We start from the raw sequence: 23857 nt of genomic DNA, 5'->3' as shown, positions 1-23857 counted from the left end.
CAATGACATAGTTTCATCACAGATTATGGAGAATGGAGCATTCATCAAGGTCGCTTTCTGAAACAGAGTGAAGTACTCATAACTAGACAAGAACGGTTTACTTATTATTTCTAGAGTGATAAGAACTTCACATAACCAGAACTTTACATACCAGAACTTTATGATTTTTATGGACTATATACCTATGTAAGATATCAGCTAGACTACAGAATGAGTACTGGCATTTTATGATTATAATTACATTCCAAAGCACAGTGGACAGGGTGGACAGTTCTGTTATGATATGGATGTGATAGTCAACTGCCTGTAGGTGTAACTCTCTGCCAAAAGTCTGTCGCTACTAGAATAAGTAGCATTACAGTTACAAACCAATAGTTTGCTAACATTATAGGATGTGATCCTACCCTTTCATGGGTGCACAAATACATTCAGTGACCACTCTATTAGGTATAACTGTAAACCTACTCATTAATGCAAATATCTAATTAGCTAATCATGTGCAGCAACTCAATGCATCTAAGCATGTAGACATGGCCAAGATGTTCAGTTGATAATCAGGCCAATCATCAAAATGAGAAAGAAATGTGATCTAAGTGTTTTTGACCATAAAAAGGTTGTTGGTGCCAGATGGGGTGGTTTGAGTACCTCATAAGCTGCTGATTCCATAGGATTTTCATGCCCAACAGTCTCTAGAGTTTACAGAGAATGGTGTGAAAAACAAAGATAAAATCCAGTGAGTGGCAGTTCTGTAGGTGAAAATGCATTGTTAATGAGAGAGGTCAGAGGGGAATGACTAGACTGGTTCAAGCTGACTGGAAGGCAACAGTAACTCAAGTAACTATCCATTACAACAGTGGTGTGCAGAAGAGCATCTCTGAATGTACAACATGTTGAACGTTGTACTGGATGGGCTACAGCAGTAGAAGAACACGCCAGGTTCTGCTCCTATGGCCACCATATTGGATACAATCCTGTATCTAATAAAGTGGCGACTGAGGTATACTCAGAAAGGATGAGAAGAAAAATATGAAAGGAGGTGTTATTACTACACTACAGAAAGAAGATGTGAGCTTGCTAACCAGGAAAGGTGTGGTTCGTTGAAAATGCAGAGATGTTGTTCCATCACTGGAAATAACGATATGAACAAACTGTGCCTGAAGATACTGGTGAATTTCTAACGTCCATTTATGGGGGAAATGGCCATGAGCAAGGTAGATGCACATTCAAAGTAGATATAAACACTCCTTTGAGATGCTTCTACATCTCAAACACCAATCCTGAATTCAAGAATGAGCTTGGCTGCACATACTGTAGACCACCAGAATTAATTGTGATGCGTTAAGGAAACAACTTCACCTTGCATGATTTGTCACAATATTAGGTATCTGGTTTAAAGAAGATTTATTGAATTAGACCAGTTTCATTTGTGGTCTGGCTAAGTTATAATCACATGAATAAGTGTCATCAAGAGCACTTAGATATCATTCACTGTGGCTATTTGTTGAACTTGAAGGGGCAATACCTTATATTGAAATAGTGCTGTCCCATTATATTGAAAGTTCAAAGTAGATTTATTATCAAAATACATATATGTCACCATACACTACTCTGAGATCATTTTCTTGCTGGCATTCATAGTAAATATGAATAAGCACAATAGAATCAATGAAAATCTACACACAAACAATGAAGGGCAAAAACCAATGTTCAAAAGTCAGCAAGTTGTGCAAATGCAAATAAAAAAACAAAATAAATGAGAAATAATTATTGAGAACGTGTTGTAGAGTCCTTGAAAGTAACTCCATAGGTTGTGGAATCAGTTTAGTGCTGGGGTGAGTGAAGTTATTCACTTTGGTTCCGTAACCTAATGGCTGAGGGATAATAACTGTTCCTGAACCTGGTAGTGTGGGACCTAAAGCTTCTGTACCTCCTTCCTGTGTGATGAGATCATGTCCTGAATGGTGGGGATCTTTACTGATGAATGCTGCCTTCCTGTGACAGCTCTCCTTGTAGGTGTGCTCAGTGTTGGAGACGGTTTTACCCGTGATGTTCTGGGTTGCATCCACTTCTTTTTGTAGGCTTTTGTGTTGGTGTTTCCATATCAGGCCATGATTCAACCAGTCAGTATACTCTCCACCGTGCATCTAGAAGTTTATCAAAGTTTTAGATGACATTCCAAATCTTCACAAACTTCTGAGAATGTAGACATATTACCGTGCCTCCTTTGTCATGGTACCTTATGTGCGGGACCCAGGATAGATTCTTTGAAACGATAACACTGAGGAATTTAAAGTTTTAACCCTCACCACTTCTGATCCCCTGGTGCAGACTGGCTCGTGGACCTCTGGTTTCCTCCTCCTGTAGACAATAGTCAGCTCTTTGGTTTTGCTGACCAAAAGCAAGAGGTCATTGTTGTGGCACCATTGGCCAGATTCTCCTTCTCCCTCCTACAGTATGTGCGGATTCATCACCACCTTTGATTCGGCTACGGTGGTGTCATCAGCAAACTTAAATGTGGCTTTGGTGCTGTGCTTAGCCTCACAGTCATAAGTATAAAGTGAGTAGGGCAGAGGGCTAAGTCGACAGCCTTGTGGTGCACCTGTGATTGAAATGGTTAAACGGAGGGAGACACACCTTGAAATGATGTGTAACCATCTCTTGCACCTCACTAAGCACTGGAGGAGTTCACTGGCTCATGCAGCATCTATAGAGGGAAATGGACAATCAACATTTCGTGTCTAAACCCTTCATCTGGACTGAAAGTGTAAATTGAGAAGTTGTTCATAACGTGGAAGTAAACCACCTGGTGGAATGAGTTGGTAAATAATGATCTATTTGTTGTTGCTCTTTAGTGGAGCAGAGCTTCTCTTAACCTATTGACCAGTGAATGCATTTTACTTGATTTTTGAATGGTGTCTTAAGGACACCAGTATCAAAGTGAAATTGGCAGACTGTACATGGTAATGGCAGTGTGAAGTTTCAAGTCAATTTCTAGCTTCCAGCTTAATGAAATCACTGATGAGATCTCAAACAAAGGTTAAACTGAAGATCCTGTCTCAAATCAAGACATTGGAAGAACAGCTACATATATATACATATATATGTATGTATGTGTATATGTGTATGTGTGTGTATATATATATATATATATACATACATATATATATATATGTGTGTGTGTGTGTGTGTGTGTGTGTGTGTGTGTGTGTATATATATGTATGTATGTGTATATGTGTGTGTGTGTGTGTGTGTGTGTATGTGTATATATATATATATATATGTATGTATAGAAAAACTTTGAATCATAAAATAATTAGTATATTGCCCTGTTACTGTTCCATGCGCCAGAGTTGCATATACTCTAGACTTCAAGGAAGTTTCAATTGCTTTGTTAGAGAATGCTGATTATTAACAAAAAAATAGAAGTTGCATGCTGTTAAGGATGGGATGGCAGTTGGATCATCTGGGTCATTTCACCAGGCATGGTCCACATATCTGAAGTGATTACAGGAAATCTGCACAATACCCAGACTGCCTGTGACATATCAAGGACTACACTGAAGAATAATTAAGAGTCAACGCTAATTTTGTGCAATTTTCTCTGCAGAATATTGAAACTCATTTGGTACAAATTCACAGCAAACACTGCTGTTAAAATTATCCTGAACTTTAAAAGTGATCTTAACCATAAGAAAACAAAGCAGCTTTGGTGGAATCGATTTAATCTAGTCTCAGTTGGATAATATTTTTCACACCACTGTTTCTGTCACATTATTAACCTTCTGTTAGCTGTCAGATAACGGATTAAACAGACATTTTAAAGCTCATGATTTCCAGATGTCAAAAGAAATTTATGACAAGAGTTAAATAATTTTGTTAAATTTGAATTTTGTGTGTAAATTACCATACATTTTGCAGAGATCTAAAAGTAAAAGAATAATTTCAATCTGAAAGACACAGGACTATTCCAGGCAAATAATCATTCTTTATTTGATTATGTGACGTAATTATGAAATATGTGGATGAATTTTTGATCTGCAGTATAATTTCCAGTCTTCCCTGAGACATGAATTAATTTCTCCAACTGAAACCTGAGCACTGAAATCAGGACAGTGTAAGTGCTTTCCTTTAGGAAGTAGTTATTAACCATTATGGCTGGTGATAATAATGATCTTGACTGAGGCTTATACTATTTTAATCAATGGCATTCTTTTTGCTGGCATTGGCTTGGCCTGATAAATTTGATTGGCTCTGCTTTATCATGCCACTTCTCATGATGTAAACCTAGCTGAAAACTTAGAATCATAGAGCTAAGTTTAGCTTAGATAAATTATATAAAATGAATGATGTCAGATTGGTTATGTGCCTTACACTAGAGGGCATGCATTGAAGGTAAGAGATGGTAGGTTCAAAGGGGATGTGATGGGTGTTTTTTACTCAGAGAGTCATGGATACCTGATATGGTGGTAGAGGCAAATGCTTTGGAGGCTCTTAAAAGACGTCTGCCTTGGCACATGGATGTAAGGAAGATGGAGAGATATGGGCATTGTGTGGTTAGGAGGATTAGTGTTTGGGTGTTTTGATCTGCTTTTTAGCTGTTTTGGCATGATATTGTGGGCCAAATGGCCTGTTCCTATGTTGTACTGCTCTATTATTTGTCCCTTCCTGGCTGGTGGCACAATGGCATCAGCGCCGGACTCCGGAGCGAAGGCTCCCGAGTTCGAATCCAAGTCAGGCCACCCCCCGAGCACGCCCCGTGCCGGGTTGAGCGTCGAGCTAGCCACTTGGCCCCTCATAAAAAAAAGAGTCGAGTCAGGAACATTCATATCGTGACCCAGTTAATCCGAAAGGAGAACAATCGTAACACCATGTGTCAGACAAGAATGGCTGACTGTCTGGTGAGACACACAAAAAAAAATCCCTTTCTTTGGAATCAAAAATTAACATTAGGCCATTTATTTACAATGCAGATATTTACAATTAAAATTGATGAATATGTTAATATTAGAGTTTGTAAATTTTCAGTCATTTTATTATAGATGTAATATTCTTGATGTAAGTATTGGGTCTGTTAAATACTTAAGGTTTAGATTATGATCAGTGGTTGGTTTTTTATCAGCTGCATCCTGTCCCCACAATGTATATTTTCCAGCAACAAGCATCCTTTCTTATTTTTGAAAAGTTTAAAAACATTTTAATTATTATTGAGTCTAGGAATGTCTTTTGATGATAAGCAGGCATGTGTTCTGAAAGTAGGAACCCTGACTGATTTTTCCAATCATTAATCCAGAGGTGCTGAGTTTAGTTGTAGTGCCCTAGCTGAGCTCAGTTACCCCAGCACAGACCAATACAGAAGCTCAGGTTATACTGGTATGGGAATAGCACAGTACCAGCTAGTATCAGACACGATGGGACATCTGTGCACTAAGCTACCAGGACAGCAATCCATCTTCTAAATATTTTAGATTCTGACTTGGCCACTGCTCTTAGAAATTATTTACACCATGGACCTGCTTTGAGTTATTATGTGTATTATGTGATATGGAAGAATGAGTCACTCTTTTAATTAAGTGCATTCATGATATATGAAATTCACTGGTTTCAGTACAGCACAAATTGTGCATGATTCTGAAAAGTGTAATGCAACAGCAGCAATGAAAGCAATATTTTCACAACCCAGCTGAGAGCTCATTTAGCAAACTGTGGTGCTATTAAAGGGAAAAAATGAACATCATTTTGCGCCCAAGCTCTTTCCCTTATTTCTGTTTTCCCTCACACTCCAGGTAGAGAAATGAAATCAACTACTGATTAAAATGCTGAAGAATTATTAGATTTCTACAGTAACCAGCTGGTGCAATGTGCTTAGTGTATTATTATTATTATTATAACAATTTGCAAGCAATTTAATCACCCTCGAAAGCTGTTATTGAATACCTGAACAAATGGTCTGTTGACTTGATTCATGAATCTTGAAAACAAGGATTACATTGCAGGCATTTTGGAATAAATGATGCGGCTAGATTGCTGTTGGACTTCGCCTGCAAATTTCATTTCCCTACTCTACATTGCACTGAATGTTTGCAACTGTGTGGTTCCTAATATCCACATAACAAAGCCCCTTCACAAAGAAGAGCAGTCTGCACCCAAGGAAAACCAAAGCTGTCCATGGTCCATCCAGGTGCTCCCCTGCTTTTCCACAGTTTCCGGAAATGTTACTAACAATCTGAGAATTTATCAAGAGTTTAAAAGACAATTTTAGAACTCTCTTGAAGATACTTGCAACTCAGCAGATGCAGCTCTGTTGGGTAGAGAACTCCAAAGATTGACAACTGTCTGGATGAAATTTCTTCTCACCTCAGTCATGAATGTGTGTACCTCCTTTTTCTCTCTATTTCAAGTATTTCCTTACTTCATTAGAAAGACAAAACCAGGAAGACAAGACCCGCAGACAATATTTCCAGAGTAGATTTTATTGAATGGTGGAGGAGGCGAAAAGATTGAATGGCCTACTCATGCTTCTATTTCTTATCCCTAACAATCATAAAATATTGATAAGTATGTTGAATATTCAAAGGGGAAAAAAGTAAATTAGAGAAGGGCGTAATTTCAATTAGATGGAAACAGATCAAATTCTGCTATTTAAACACTAATTGAACTAGAGGCCTTAAAAATAAAGATGATTCAGCTCCTGTCTAGATACAGTCCAGTGAGGGAGATGGGTGGAGAAATTAAAACAAAAGCTTTATGAACAAAAATACAGATAGTAAAATTGAGCGGGGAGCAGGGATTAAAAACATGTGACAGCTGCCAATTAACCCAAGTAGGAGCCAGTCTGAATAAAGGATGTTCAGAGGGTAAATAAAACAGGAATGAGAGAGAGCATGAGAGGAAAAAGGAACTGGCAGAAAACATAAAAGGGAGCCAAAAGATATTTTAAGGAACTTAAAATTATTTTATTGGCATGTCAACAAGAAATAGATTGCAAGAGGAGCGACAGAGTCAATCAAAGATAAGAAAGGAAATGTACTCATGGAGGAAAAATGTATAGCTGAGGTATTAAGTGAGTATTTTACATCCTACTAATGTCACAGCAAAGGAAGATGTAATTGGGGGTCCAATTGAGGTAGAAATTGCTACTAAAGAGGAGGCACTAGAAAGATTGGTTCTGCTCACCATGGATAAATCAGTTGCTCCAGATGCAATGTGTTTTATATTATTGAGGAAAGAAAAGGAGGAAACTGCAGAGGTCCTGGCTGAAATCATCTGAACATCAGCAGATTCAGAAGTGGTGCATGGGAATAGAAATTTGCAAAATCTTTTTCAAAAGAAGGTGTATGAAACTCAGTAACTATAGACAGATTAACTTAACCTTAATGTGTGAGAATGCAATAAACTAATAATCATGGACAAGTTAATAAACTGATGTAAATTGATTAGAGAAAATCAACATAGATTTATTAAAGACAAAATTTGTCCCACTTAGAGCAGCTGAGAATTTTTTTTGGAAGTACACAGAAATATATAGTAGATATATTCAGACAAAGCTTCGAATTCGGACTGTTACATTTTCCAATATGTATTGTCGGAATTGATCTGTATTTGGTGAAATGGCCACAACCTCCAAATGTGCAAATGACACAAAACTTGGAGGCATAGTGAACTCAGAACAGGATAGTATATTTCAAAGGGACATAAGGCAGACTAGTGAGGTAAACAATTTGTTGGCAAATGAAGCTTCCTGCTAAGAAATGTAAAGTAATACACCTTTGTAAGAAAATCAAGGGAATGCAATATATTAAAGTGTACAATTCTAAAAGTGGTGCAAACTGTGAATCTATAAGTACATGGTTTAAAAGAAAATGGAAGAACAGTCTGAGAAACAATAGGTATGGGTTTTATAAAGAGAGGCATAGTACAAGAGCAAGAAAGTCATGATGATCATTTATAACATACTGGTTCATTAACAACTAAAATATTGTGCCCCATTCTAAGCGTCAATCTTTAGGGAAGATGTGAAGACCTCATAAGATAGTTAAGGGATGTAATGGAGGTAGTCAAAACACAAAATGTACAGACAAATTAAACAGAAAGTACTGCAGTGTTCCCAATGGCTAACCTTAAAGAACAAAGGCAAACAAAGTTGATTCACAAAAGTAAGCAGAAGTGCCAGAAAACAAAGCCCTTCTGCTCAGCAGATAGTTGGAGACTTCTTTGTTCCATCAAGGATAGTGGGGGAGGGGGGGATGAATTCAAAAGTAGTATTCAAAAGGGAGCTGGATAAGATCTGAATATAGTTCTATAAACATATCCACCTCTTCCTCCTTTGTTAGCTTCTCCCTAAAATTTACCTCTTTGACTAAACTTTTGGTCAGTTGCCCTATTATGTCAGCCATTTTATTTTTATTTACTGCTGTATTATTGATGCTACATGAGTATTGGCTGCTGTTTCTGTCTAATAATTTTTATTTGCAGATTTACTCTTCTATGATATTCCTAGCAATTTAAAGGCCTGCTTTGTAGGTTAAAAGTATATGCAAAAGTCATTACTGTATGCATTGCTTTAAGGAATGTAGGTGTTGTTATAAATTATAAACTTCAGGCACTTCCATATAATGAGAACATTGATAAATTAATTGCTGTACAAAGAAACAGTACAGTAATATTAATTATGAAACAAAGAAGTTTTTCTGCTGCAATGTAGTCTAATGCAATAAATTTCAAGTCTGCATCATTATTGATTTCTTCTTTTTTCTTCAATTCAGTCATTTTTAAATTCCCTCACATTATGCAATATTTCTAATGCACTAATTTAGTGAACTTCTTTCCAAAGCCCCAAAAATGAAATTCAAATCATTGTCATCCATGCATTCGAATACATGCATGTGTCCTGACATAATATGGTGGCCAATGCATAATTGCTGTCCTCCTTTGCTCTGTTGGCAATGGCCACTTTTCCCATGGTGGGAAATTGCAGAGAAAAGGTCTTTGTCCTTGATCACACTTGCAAGGATATGCATGGTACAACATCTAATTTCCATGCTTTTGCCCCTAACTGGCATGGTCCCCTGCATTGCACCTCTCAAAATATGGAAGCATACAGTAAACTGATGAACATCTAGCTCAGTCCCTTTCTTATAAAGATCAACTTTCATTTTCAGCTTGTTTTTCTTAACTGCTTTCAGCTGTGTAGCTGAGTGCACAAGGCTTCTAAGTGTTAAGGCTGTATAATTTTCACAGAAAGAGAAAATCATACTTCAAAGTTAGACAGCTACACATAAATGCCATGCAAGATTAAATATATTCGCAATGATAAAGTTTTATCATGCCCATAACTTAGCATTCCCATTGCCATATCATTACAGCATATTTTCATTTTGAGATATTTGTAAAATGCACATACTTTCTTCTTTATATTGCTTTAGAATTAATATTTTGACGTGAGTCAGAAGTTTCAGGAAAGAACACAGTCTCAGAAGATACAAAATAAGTTCAAGAAACTTCTTTTGCTAAATGGTGGCAGTGACTGACAGGGTGAGAACATCTGCTGAAGGGATTTATTGACTAGGTTTCAGGTCTTCACAGTGTTTATTATGGTTCTGACCTAATGAACTTCATTTGTTGACATGTTTCTCCAAGTGCCTTTTTTGATCCCTCTCACATTTCTTCCTACTGTGTTGTTTCTATGGTAACCTCAGCTCCTGGATCATCAGCGTGTCCACCAGCTTGGAACATACCAAACTCAGATGGCTATGGTTGGCATGACAGGATCAGAGAAGCACAGGCCTGTTTCCAGAACACAGTCATCACCAGCTTCTTCCACATTACCGTATCCCTCCATGGACCATCCTATAAGACGTGTCCATTCCACTGGTAGGAGTTCAAAAGGAAATCTTTAATATGCACTATTACTTCTGTATTTTTAGGAGCTCAACTGATTCCAATGCTGTAAATAACACAATTTGCACTTTTGATACACTTTGATTACTATTTGTTTTTTTTTTATAACTGTTCAATGTTATGTAAATCCTTAGTTACTCAAAATTAGAGATCAGTTGATCAGTCAGAACTAATTTGGTTTTAATCTGTGATATTACAACCAATTTTAGTTTAAAAGCAGTCTGGAATACATGGTGACAAACTACCATTGGTACTAGATGTTGAGTTTGAATGGACAGCTTCTGTCTTAAACCAGAGAACTATAGCTCAACAAAATGCATAACAATTGTCTTATATTTGTAAACATTTGCTGAATGCAGCATGTCATATGGATATGATATCTATGTCACTGATATATTTTCTAATGAAATTGCTTTTCCTCTTTTTCTCTCCCATCATGTTTAGCTGACAGGCAGTCTTAGAACAAGGAGGATAAAAAGCAAGTTTTAAGCTCAACCCAAAAAAAAGTTCTCCTTCTTTTGAAAAACAGATAGAGTGTAAACTAACTATTTGTAAAGTTTAGTTAATGTTGTATTGGAAAAAAATATAGGAGGAAATTCTCTGGCCCAATGAAGCTGCAAACATTTAATTCTGGAAAGAAATAATAAACTGAACTAAAATGACATATCTTTTAGCAAAAAATGGGGAGAGAAAAAGAAATTATTTTATTTTATGTTGCTTTGGAAGATAAAAAAAGTTCACTTTCATAAAACATGTATAATGTAAGAGATTATTGTAAAACTGTTCAAAAATGACAACAATTGCCTTTTGATTTAATGAGAAGATTCTTCAGTTCTGCAACGACGCGAATTCAGAAAATATTCTGAGTTTTATAAAGGATGAACTTTCATTTATGTGTACCCTTCATATCTTCAGGTTTTCTACCAGGGAATTGCCGCCAAAGTATAGTCCCTGTTGTAATATAGGAAAAAATGTTACTTTTGGGAGCCAGCCTTTTCATTCTTGTAGTTCCATGTCTGGTATATTTATTATTGCAAATATTCGTTGGAAACTTCAACAGCTAACATTCTGAGGTACAACTAGAGAAATTTCCAGCAGTTTAACATGCTTATTGTTTACATGTCATTTCTTTTCCTTTCCAAGGTATATTTAAATACCAGCATTCATACACCAATGCTGCCTTTCCAATTGGAAATCATAATATGATTTTGGGATTTGGGTTGGGGTGAAGAGGAAGGAAGACAAACCATGTCCACAAATGCATCCACAGAATTTGATGCATTTCATTAATCAAGGCAATGATTGAGCAAAATCTTTAATTGCATATATTCATAGCCATGTTAAGTCAATGTTAAACTTTAAAACAAAAGTTTGTATTATTTTAAGATGTATTTTTTCTTAATGTTGCTTCTAAAACAGTTATTGGACACCAGCTTCAAAGTTCTAATTACAAGTGATGTATATTTTAGCAATTTTGTTGCAGAAGTCGGAAGGCCATTAAAATGTATTGATGTGTTGAATAATAAAAAAATAAATAAATAAAACATACACTTTATTTCTTTCTGTGTTATGTCCAGAATATTTAAACTGGCATTCAAGATGCACTTTAATGATCTTCAAGTGTACTTGATTATTGAAAAATTTAAAAAAAAATTCCTGCTTGTGTGTCCATATAAATAAAGTGCTATTACATTTTTCTGAAAAATATGCAGTAGGTCTCAAGTTTAAGTAAAAATCATGTCCTGTAATATCATGTGCTTTTACCTTACGTGGTCCATCATGTCACTGATTTTAGTCTCCTTCTGACTGTGCAAGAAATGTATCCTAAAGTGTTTTCGGCTTCCGATTGATAAAAATTAAATGTGCACTACTTCACATTTTCAGGAACACAACATTCCTTTTAAGAAACTGGTTCACTTTACAACAAAATTAAATCCAAATATATATAACAGATTGTAGAACATAAAACAGAACAGTACAGCTCAGGAATAGGCCTTGTTGTGCCAAACCAATTAAATTAATAATCAAATGGCCAACTAAACTAATCTCTTCTGCCTACACAATGTCTATATCCTTCCATTTTACTCACATTTATGTGCCTATCTAAACAGTCTTTAAAGTCTCGAATGTTTCTGCCTCTATCACCACAGTAGGCAGCACATTCTAGACACCCTCTACTCTGTGTAAAAAAAAACCGTCCCTCACACCTCCTTTGAACTTCTCCCCGCTTACCTTAAGTGCATGCCCTCTAGTATTAAACACTTCTACCTTGGAGGAAGATATTGTCTGTCCACACTACCTATACCTCTTATAATCTTATGAACCTCTGTCAGTTCTCTCCTCAGCCTCTGCCGCTTCAGAGAAAACAACCCAAGTTTGTCCAACCTCTCGTTATTGCACTTGTTCTGTTACTCGGGCAACACCCTGGTGAACCTTTTCTGCATCCTCTCCAAGGTCTTAACATCCTTCCTATAATGGGGCAACCAGAACTGTAAGCAATTCTTCAGATGCACCCTACTAGAGTTTTATAAAGCTGCGTCTCCTGACTTTTGAACTCAAGGCCTCAACTAATAAAGGCAAGCATGTCATATGCCTTTTTAACCATCTTATCAACCTACGTAGCTACTTTTACAGAGCTATGTACATACACCCCAAGATCCCTCTGCTCTGTGTGCTATCTCTTTGTATTTGACATACCAAGGTGCAACAATTCATATTTGGCCGGGTTAAACTCCGTCTGCTATTTCTCCACCCATTTCTGCAACTGATCCATATCCTGCTGTATTCTTCCCCAGGCTTCTATGCAATCCATAACATGTTCTCTTCTCACTGCTGTCATTAGGAAGGAGCTACAGGAGCTTCAGGACCCTCACCACTGGGTTCAGGAACAGATATTACCCTCAAAAATCAGGTTCTTAAACCAAAAGCGATGACTCCACTCATCTTCACGCACCCCAACACTGAACTGTTCCCACAACCAGTGGTCTTGCTTTCAAGGACTCTTTATCTCATGTTCTCGATATTTATTGCTTATGTATTTTGTTTTCTTTTTGTATTTACACAGTCTTTTGTACATCGGTTGTTCATCCATTTTGTTGTGTGCAGTATTTCGATGATTCTCTTGTGTTTCTTTGTAATTTCTGTGAATACCTGCAAGAAAATGAATCTTAGGGTTGTATATGGTGACATATATGTATTTTTAAATAAATTTACGTTGAATTTGGAACCAATCTTCACATCATCTGAGCAACACTTTCAGTACGCTGGATGAACTCAGCAGGTCGGGCAGCATAAGTTAGAAACGATGAATCGATGTTTTGGGCAGGAACCCTTCATCAGGACTGAAGAACGGAAGATGGGGAAGGGTTTTGATTTTGATTTTGATCCTTCCCCATCTTTCATTCTTCACTACTGATGAAGGGTTCCGGCCCGAAATGTTGACTCATTGTTTCTAACTGATGCTTTCCGACTTGCTGAGTTCATCCAGCATCCTGAAAGTGTTGCTTTGATCACAGCATCTGCAGATTATTTTGTGTTTACTTCACATCATCTACAAACTAACCCAACCCTCTACATTTTCATCCAGGTGGTTTATATGCAACACAAACAGCAGAAGCCCCAGTACAGATCCCTGTGGAACACCACTAAGCACAGACCTCCAGCTAGAATAAATCCCTTACTGTCACAAGGGGTGCTGGGAATGGACCCAAATGCAAGACACAGACACTGAAGTACAAGGAACAGGACTTGACTAAAGTAGGGACGTGACAGGATTCAGGCAAGGAGCAGGCACAAGAACGCAGAGTTGGGCTAGGGAAAGCGGGACAAGGACTAGGAACCATGGACTAGGAGACAAGGCTTGGACTCCGAGCCTGAGACTGGACAAGGACCCACCACCTGGGTCTTGCTTCAGGCTTGGACCCCAGAACCAGGCAAGGACATGACATGGCTAGAGGCTGGGGTCTTGGGTCTTGAGCTTGGCTTGGGATCCTCGAGGTTTGGGGTCTTGGGTCTTGAGCTTGGCTTGGGATCCTCAAGGCTTGGGTTCTTGGAGCTTGGCTTGGAATCCTCAAGGCTTGGGGTCTTGGGTCTTGAGCTTGGCTTGGGGTCTTGGGTCTAGAGCTTGGCTTCGGATCCTCAAGGCTTGGCATAGAAAATAGGTGCAGGAGTAGGCCATTCGGCCCTTCGAGCCTGCACCGCCATTTATTATGATCATGGCTGATCATCCAACTCAGAACCCCGCCCCAGCCTTCCCTCCATAGCCCCTGCCCCCGTAGCCACAAGGGCCATATCTAACTCCCTCTTAAATATAGCCAATGAACTGGCCTCAACTGTTTCCTGTGGCAGAGAATTCCACAGATTCACCACTCTCTGTGTGAAGAAGTTTTTCCTAATCTCGGTCCTAAAAGGCTTCCCCTCTATCCTCAAACTGTGACCCCTCGTTCTGGACTTCCCCAACATCGGGAACAATCTTCCTGCATCTAGCCTGTCCAATCCCTTTAGGATCTTATACGTTTCAATCAGATCCCCCCTCAATCTTTTAAATTCCAACGAGTACAAGCCCAGTTCATCCAGTCTTTCTTCATATGAAAGTCCTGCCATCCCAGGAATCAATCTGGTGAACCTTCTTTGTACTCCCTCTATGGCAAAGATGTCTTTCCTCAGATTAGGGGACCAAAACTGCACACAATATTCCAGGTGTGGTCTCACCAAGGCCTTGTACAACTGCAGTAGTACCTCCCTGCTCCTGTACTCGAATCCTCTCGCTATAAATGCCAGCATACCGTTCGCCTTTTTCACCGCCTGCTGTACCTGCATGCCCACTTTCAATGACTGGTGTATAATGACACCCAGGTCTCATTGCACCTCCCTTTTTCCTAATCGGCCACCATTCAGATAATAATCTGTTTTCCTATTTTTGCCACCAAAGTGAATAACTTCACATTTATCCACATTAAATTGCATCTGCCATGAATTTTCCCACTCACCCAACCTATCCAAGTCACCGTGCATCCTCTTAGCATCCTCCTCACAGCTAACACTGCCACCCAGCTTCGTGTCATCCGCAAACTTGGAGATGCCGCACTTAATTCCCTCATCCAAGTCATTAATATATAGTTATTAATACAGAGCCATGTCTCTGTGATCCCAACTATATCATAATCCCAACTATAGCATCTTGAGTCTTGAGGTTGGCTTGGAATTCTTGAGGCTTGGGGTCTTGGGTCTTGAGCTTGGCTGCAGGCTGGGGTCTTGGGTCTTGAGCTTGGCTAGGGATCCTCAAGGCTTGGGTTGTTGGAGCTTGGCTTGGGATCCTCGAGGCTTGGGTTGTTGGAGCTTGACTTGGGATACTCGAGGCTTGGGTTCTTGGAGCTTGACTTGGGATCCTCGAGGTTTGGGTTCTTGGAGCTTGGGGATCCTCGAGGCTTGTCATCTTGGGTCTTGAGCTTGGCTTGGAATTCTTGAGGCTTTGGGTCTTGGGTCTTGAGCTTGGCTGCAGGCTGGGGTCTTGGGTCTTGAGCTTGGCTAGGGATCCTCAAGGCTTGGGTTGTTGGAGCTTGACTTGGGATCCTCGAGGCTTGGGTTCTTAGAGCTTGACTTGGGATCCTGAAGGCTTGGGTTCTTGGGGCTTGAGCTTGGCTTGGGATCCTCGAAGCTTGGGTTGTTGGAGCTTGACTTGGGATCCTCGAGGCTTGGGTTCTTGGAACTTGACTTGGGATCCTCGAGGTTTGGGTTCTTGGAGCTTGACTTGGGATCCTCGAGGCTTGGGTTCTTAGAGCTTGACTTGGGATCCTGGAGGCTTGGGTTCTTGGGGCTTGAGCTTAGCTTGGGATCCTAGAGGCTTGGGGTCTTCGTCTTGAAATGCGGAGGCTGATAACTCGGAGACTGAAGCTGAGAGACAGACTGGGAACTGAACATCAACATAGAACCGGGACTTATCCTTCGACAAGCCAGGATTCATCTTTAACACAACACAAACATGAGACAGGACAGAACATAGACATAGAACCGGGACTTATCCTACGACAAGCCGGGACTCGACTTCATCTCCACACCAAGGTGGGACAGGTCTCTCCGTCAGGTAACGGCAGAACAGCTGGACTTATCCAACAGAGGCAAGGACAAGACAAGACAGGTCCCCCTGCAGGGCAATGGCAAAACGGCCTGGCTTACCCCACGGAGGCAAGGACAAGAAGAGACAAACACCAAAGAACAACAGACAGTTCCATCTCTGCTCTGGGGAAGCTCCGAGTCTCAGTGCGGCCAGCAACCTCAGCTGGCTGCGGAAACAGCCAGATCCCTACCTAGCTTGGAGTGGCTGGCAGCCACTCAGCTGGCCCGGGAAACAGTCGAATCCATACCACAAAGACCACTCCAACGAGTGGCAACAAGGCTCCATGAAGCAGTAGTCCTCCAACCAGGCCTAGAGATCACAAATGGTTTTACCAGCCTTCCATCAGCGGGTTGCTCCAAGGGGGACTGACGAGACAAACCAGCAGCCCACACTCAATCCCAAGGCTACTTATATTGCAAGCCCAAAGATGGGAATGAGCTGCCTATGATTAACTCAAACAAGGGTCAGCTGGAAGACCCGGAGTCCCGAGTCCACGGACCGGGCCGTGAACCGCAATGGGGACTTCACAGACCGGACCATGACACTTTTTTTAGATTATGAAGACACGTAGTCCCCTTTTATTGTCATTTAGTAATTCATGCGTTAAGAAATGATACATTATTTCCTCCGGTGTGATATCACAAAACACAGGACAAACTGAGACTGAAAAAACTGACAAAACCACATAATTATACATATAGTTACAACAGTGCACAATACCATAACTTGATGAAGAAAGTCCATGAGCACAGTAAAGTTCAAAGTTTCTCAAATGTCCCACATCTCACGCAGACGAGAGAGGGAAGAAAAACTCTTCCTGCCATGCCAACCACAATCCGACTCTGAGTCATCCGAAAACTTCGAGCTCTGATCAGCTCTCCAACACCGAGTACTGAGCAGCATCTCTGCCGAAAGATTCGACCTCCTTCTCGGTCGCCAAAAGCAGGCAAGGCCGGGGATTTTGAGACCTACTCTCCGAAAGATTCCTGTCCACACAGTAACGACAGCAGCGAACGGGCGTTTCAGAAATTTCTCTAGATGTTCCTCTGTGATTTCATGACCATTCTCCATCAAATCAGAATTGTCCACAGCCCCTATTTAACAGAATTGACATCATTTTTCACCGGAGAGCTGCGCACGCGTGGTGCGCTGCCATCTTCTCCTTCCACTTACAGCACTACCCTCTGTGTTCCATGGCAAGCCAAATTGAATCCAAATGGCCAAATCACCATGGATCCCAGGCATCTTCATCTTCTGGATGAGCCTCCCATGAAGGACCTTGTCAAGCGCCTTACTAAAATCTATGTATACAACATCACAGTTCTATCTTCATCAATCACCCTCATCACCTCATCAAAAACCTTAATTAAGTTAGTAAGACATGACTTGCCCCACATAATGCGATGTTAGATCTCGATAACCAGATTGTGGTTTTCAAACTGCTCATAAACCCTATCCCCAAGAAATCTTTCCAGCAACTTCCCTACCAATGATGTGAGCCTCACTGGTCTATGGTTTTCAGGGTTATCTTTGGTTCTGTTCTTGAATAATGGATCAATATTTGCTACTCGCCAGTACTCCGGGACCTGGTCTGTAGTCAAGGCCTTAGCAATCTCATGCCTTACCTTTCCCAATAACCTGGGATATATCCCATCAGGCCCTGGGGACTTAACCATTTTTATGCTCTTTAGGAGACCTAACACTACCTCCTCCTTTACCTCAAAACACCCTAAAATATCAATACACTCAGCACTGATCTCCCCATCCTCCATGTCAATCTCCTTAGTAGATACTGATGTAAAGTACTTACTAAGGACTTCACCGACATCCTCTGCATCCAAGAAAAGTTTCCTTCTTTATTCTTGTGTGATCTTACCCTCTCCCTACATATCCTCTTGTTCTTGATATATGTATGAAATGTCTTGGAATTCTCTTTAATTCAACTTGCCAAGGACCTTTCATGGCCCCTCCTGGCTTTCTTAATTCCCTTTTTAAGTGGTTTCTTTATAATCCTCAAGGCTTCCATTTGATTCTAGCTTCCTAAGCTTTACATACTTTTTCATCTTAACTAAATTCATCACCTCTCTTGACATTCAAAGTTCTTTTACCTTGCCATCCTTGTCCTTCCTTCTTACTGGAACATACCGGCCCTGTACTTTGTCCAGTTGATCTTTAAACTCCCTCCACATGTCAGATGTAGATTTGCCCAAAAATAGCTCTTCCCTGTTAATTCTCCCTAGTTCCTGCCTAATGCTTGTAATTTACTCCGTTCCACTTTAATACTCTCCTGCAAAGTCCATTCTTATCCTTATTTGTAGCTGTCTTAGAACTTAAGGAGTTGTTGTCACTATTCCCTAACTGTTCACCCGCTGAAAGTTTGGTCACCTGTCTAGGATCGTTACCCAAGGCCAGGTCATGTACAGCCCCTCTTTTTGGTGGACTATCTACTTACTGATTTAAGAAACTCTTCTGCATACACCTAACCAATTCTGCCCCATCTAAACCTCTTGTATTCAGAAGGGCCCAGTTTATATTCAGCAAGTTGAAGTTCCCCAAAACAACAAACTTGTTGGTTTTTACATCTTTCCTTAATCTGCCTGTATATCTGTGGAAAGCAATTATGTGCTCTGACAGATTGTACACTAGATAGATTGAAAGCACAACGATAGACTTGTTTTTGACTTCCATTCTACAGAGCATTTATGTGGTAAAAGCTACAGAAAAAGAACACTTCAAATCAACTCTCCTTCGCTTCTTGGCTTATTTACAGTGTATGAAGTGGTCTCAAATCAAAGGTTTCAAAGGTACATTTAATGTCAGAGAAATATATACAATATACATCCTGAAATGCATTTTTTTTGCAAACATCCATGAAAACAGAGGGGTGCCCTAAAGAATGAATGACAGAACCCCAAAGTCCCTCCCACATGCAAGTGGCAGCAAGCAACGAATCCACCCCCCCCCCTCCACCAGCAAAAAAAGCATTGGCACCGACCATCGAGCACTCAAGCGCTTCACCCAGCATTTAACATACTACAGGCTCTCTCTCTCCATGATAACGGAGAAAGCTGTGTTTCTGTTTTCACAGCGAGCAGTGTGACATAACAAACAACTTGCTGGTTTATGAAGTTAGAAGTCCACTACATTGCTTTCTTTGAGTTCTGTGCCCAAGGTTCACGAGTCTCTGGGCACATAGCTGCAGATGTTCTGACTCCCCCAACGATAAATGGGTCTTCTTCCGTGACACCAACCCTCAATCTGCCCGTCTCCAGAGCCCCGAGATTCTAGGCTTCCAAAGCCAAGCTGGATTCTTAGGCTGAGCCCTTAGCTTGCCGAACAACGGCTAGTCATGAAACCCCGAGAGCGGGTCCCATTCCTGCCAAGAACCGTAGTCAGCATGTAACTCCAGGTCAAGTCTTCAAAAGAACCCTGAAAGGGAAGAATTAACATATTAAAGATGAAAATAGAGCTGTTTCCGAAGATGCAAGCAAAGGAGTTGTCGTTTAGCACCATCGTCACTTTGCTCCGCCTTCTTAGTGGCCTATATCCCATTATTTAGCAACTTCTTAGTGGCCTATATCGTATTATTTAGTAACTTTTTGGTGGCCTATATCCCATTATTAAACATAGTGCATGTCACGATTGCAAGTATAGAATATAATTCTCACAAAGCCAACAACAGTCAATCAAATTCAACTTTCCGGTCCAATCACTCAATAGACGACAGGGTCATCAGATCATGGATGGACAGAACCTTTTCTATTTGTTGGAGACAAGGAACTAACAGTGAAGCCTAAACTGCAGAATATCAGAGGCCCTCCAGGGTAATGAGTATTTCCTTAAGGCCATTTTCACAAAGATTTCCTCAATCTTTTCAATTACATCTTTCCTCTTCTTCCTTGCTGGTTGGTAAACATTTCAGCAAACATTCTACAAAAGACTAATTGCCGATAAATTAGAGCAAACCAGGCTTCACATTTCGGTTCCAATCTTCATTAACTGAAACTTAGCTAACCTGAAAAAGCTCATGAAATAATTCACCCCAAACAGATGAGAAACCTTAAGTAAATTTCCATAACCATTTGTATGTATACAAGTCCTACTACAAACACATTAACAATAAAAGATTATTTCCCTTCCACTGAAGATCTAGTAGGCATCACTCTTAGAGATGCTGGTATGTTCGGAAATAGTTGAGGAAAAATGAAATGCAAACTAAGTGAATAGATGGACAAAAGCCCTGATGCCTACAGAATAATGGAATGGAAGCTTCAAGTGTGATTACAGTGGGAGGTGGAACAAAGAATGGGACACAGAATTACTGGAAGCCATTGTGGTAATCTTGCTGAATTTAATACAAGGAGCTGCGGAAATTGCAGATGATCAAAATCTAAGGCACATCCAGCAGGAGAGATGGAAGGATCCCAATGCAACAGCAAATTGTGAAAGGAGGGGTAGTGAGATGGAAAGAGTTGGTGGTGGCTAACTGGAGTGGTTGAGATCATGTCCGCAGATTTTCTGAAGATGGCAGGCACACCCTTAGATCTGCTTGCCCCAGAAAGTGAAGTAGCCTGAATGTACTGCACCCTACAACTACTTGGCTATCCAGCTAGAAAAATGACGCAATATGTCTGTTTTTGCTGAATTCACCTATACCCATCTCCATCTTGAATATATCATATCAAGGATTTGCATATCTTGTGTGTGTGTGACTTCTGTGATTGCACAAAAACACTGGAACAGCATGTGCTTTTGCAAGTATTTAGATTTTGTATCAATATTTCAATACATTCTATTTGATTTATCTAATGTAAATGATAGCCTGGTGAGTATATCATTAATGTATCTCTGGGTGCCTGTATACTCAATATAACTATTTCCTGTTGAGAGGGGAATCTAAAGTTGAGGCTTCAAATTCCATAGTAATCAAGCAGGCCTACAACACTTCACGTATTTGTTTTACAGATTCAAGGTAGATGATATCCAAAGCTCATTTTACGAAACTCAACATTTTTTTTTACTGTGTGCATGTTTTCTTCCACACTATCTGAGGTAATTCAATTCTTTTTCTCAAATTTGATTTAAATATACATTCTCATACACGCACAGCATAGTGATGGGTACATACCAAGCACTTAACCATAGGAGTATATATAACAAAATAATTGATCACGCTGCAATTCTGTGAAGACGACATTTCTAGCCGATGCTGAGGATTTCGGAAGATCCATTTGCTCTGATTTTTCCAATCTGGAAAATTTTACTGTGGCAACAGCAGCTGGATTTTAAGTTGCTGTTTCAGTCTTTTCTTGGATGCTGTGATTATTAATTCTTATCTATTCCACTGAAACGTTTATCAAACTAATATTGTCTAGTATTAAACACATTTTAATAGTATATATACAAAAGTACTATTAGAAAGAGTGGGAATGCGTAAATGAATTCTAACCACTGTAGCCAATTGGTAAATATTGCAGCCAGCAATATTAACATCAATCTTTTATTGTTGTGGAACCAAGGCAGTGTGCTTGTTTCAAAAAGTACACTCCGCTTGTTTTTTGTTCTCTTGTTTTGTTTATTTCACTACAGGTATAGTGTATGAGACCATCATTTTTAAACATTAATGTACCTGCCCTAGCCACAACAGCCACCCCAAGCATGCTGGAAGATTACAGAGCATTCGGCTAAAACTGAAGAAGAAAGGTTTGCTCAGCACCTTAGAGGTGAGATTGGAGTACTTGGAATCCCTCACTTTTGTGTGCTGACATTATAATTTGAACTACAGTCCAGTTTCTATGTATAACTGCTTCTATGTATTGAGCTGACTCCTGCTTGATTTGCCCACATCATAAATACAAAAGATTCTGCAGATGCTAGAAGTCTTGAGCAACACACATAAGGATTGACGAGAGGTCTCAGTTCAAAACGTCGACTATTTATTCCCCTCCATAGATGCTGTCTGACTTGTGAGTTCCTTCAGCAGTTTGTGTGATGTGCCCAAGTGCTTGAAATCACCAACATTTCACCCAATAGGCTCTTATCTGGCATAGACACATGGATGCAATTATTCTGGCCTATTCAGTTCTGGAATCAGATGACAAGGCTTCAATGGTCATAATACTGAGGTCCTGCCCCTAGAACACAATGAAAGTCTTTGGGATGAGGTATTGCAATTACAAGCTTTTTTGTGTGTTGCTATTTAAGTTAGAAAAACATAACACCTTGAAGTAAAAAAAGTGGAAAACATAATATTGAACTATTTTTCCTTTATTAATTTACACCATGTAGTTCTCAGAAATAGGCCCTTATAAATTTCTGACAAAATACAGCACATATATGAAAAAATGGTAATAATAGTTAGGAATTTTGATTACCCTTGCGATCGCCGTGATCGCACAAGCATAAAGAGTATGAAATTAGGTAGAGCTCCTGAAATCTGTTCAGGAGAACATTTTCTTTATCAGTATGTAGCAAGTAGCAAGCATAGCTAGAAAAGTTCTTTCTCCTAGTCTGAGGGAATAAAGCTAATCAAATGGAAAGGTTTACATTGGGGGAGACGATTTCTGATACAGGAATCTTACTTCAATTACATTCAAAATTGTTATTGAAAAGGGGAATGATAATACAGAAGCAATAATTTTAAAAAGAGCTAAGGCCTAGGAGATATGATACAGTACATGGGATATAGTACTTTCAAGAGGCTGAGGGGCTGATAGGACAAAAAGAGAGGTAGTTACACCCAAGGTGCAGGATACAGGAAACTGGGTGACAGTCAGAAAGGGGGATGGGGTTAATGAGCCAGTACAGAGTACCCTTGTGGCCATCCCCCTCAACAACAGATATATCACTTTGGATTCTGTCAAGGGTTGACTTATCAGAGGAAAGTCACAGTGGTCAAGTCTCTAACACTGAGTTGCCTCTGTGACTCCAAAGGGAAGGCAGGAGAAGAGGCACACTGCCGTGATAGGGGATTTGTTAGTTAGGGGAACAGACAGCAGGTTCTGTGGGCAATTAACGACATTCATGGATGGTATGTTGCCTCCTGGATGCCAGAGTCCGGGATATCTCGGATCGACTCCTCAGCATAAATGGGAGGGAGAACAGCCAGAAGTCCATGTAGGTACCAATGACGTGAATAGGATGAGTGACAAGATACAGCATAGGGAGTTTAGGGAGGTAGGTGCTAAGTTAAAGGGCAGGACCTCCAGGGCTGTGATCTCAGGATTTCCACCTGTGCCAATTGCTAGTGAGGCCAGAACTAGGAAGATTGTATAGTTCAATGTGTGGCTAAGGAGTTGGTGTAGCATGGTGGGTGTAAGATTTTTGGATCACTGGCCTCTTTACGAGGGAAGGTGGGATCTGTACAGAAGGGACAGTTTACAATTGAACTGAAGGGGGTCTAGTGGGAAGATTTGTTAATGCTGTATAGTGGTGTTTAAACTAGAGTTGCAGGGGGATGGGGGACAAAATCGAAAAGGGTGAATACAGGACTGAAGGTGTTATATTTGAATGTGCACAGTATACAGAATAAGGTAGATGAACTTGCAGCTTTGTTGCAGATTGGCAGGTATTATGTTGTAGACATCACTGAAGCATGGCTGAAAGAAGGTTACAGCTGGGAGCTTAATGTCCAAGGGTACACTTTGTATCAAAAGGACGGGTAGGAAGGCAGAAGGGGCAGCATTGCTCTGTTGGTAAAAAAAGAAATCAAATCATTAGAAAGAGGTGACATAGGGTCAGAAGGTGTTGACTCATTATGGATAAAGCTAGGGAACTTCAAAGGTAAAAAGACCTTAAGGGGAGTTGTATACAAACCCCCAAACAGTAGTTAGGATGTGGTCTAC

General features: G+C 40.0%; 1 protein-coding gene across 6 annotated transcripts in view; it reads left to right on the top strand.

Annotated features, from left to right (window-relative positions):
* LOC134344259 (histone deacetylase 9-like) overlaps nucleotides 1-11621 on the top strand; it is a 695601-nt gene extending 683980 nt beyond the window's left edge. For all 6 annotated transcript variants that reach the window (XM_063043755.1, XM_063043754.1, XM_063043751.1 and 3 more), the window contains 2 exons: nucleotides 9697-9871; nucleotides 11042-11621. In XM_063043755.1, coding sequence (XP_062899825.1) covers nucleotides 9697-9871; nucleotides 11042-11127 — 261 coding nt within the window. In that variant the 3' untranslated portion in view covers nucleotides 11128-11621. The remainder of the gene's footprint in view (nucleotides 1-9696; nucleotides 9872-11041) is intronic.
* The last annotated feature ends 12236 nt before the right edge of the window (nucleotides 11622-23857 follow it).

The sequence above is a fragment of the Mobula hypostoma genome, chromosome 3 (genome assembly GCF_963921235.1).
Source record: "Mobula hypostoma chromosome 3, sMobHyp1.1, whole genome shotgun sequence".
Lineage (NCBI taxonomy): Eukaryota > Metazoa > Chordata > Chondrichthyes > Myliobatiformes > Myliobatidae > Mobula > Mobula hypostoma.
The sequence above is the reverse complement of the archived record's forward strand: the minus strand, read 5'-3'. Positions and strand labels throughout refer to the sequence as shown.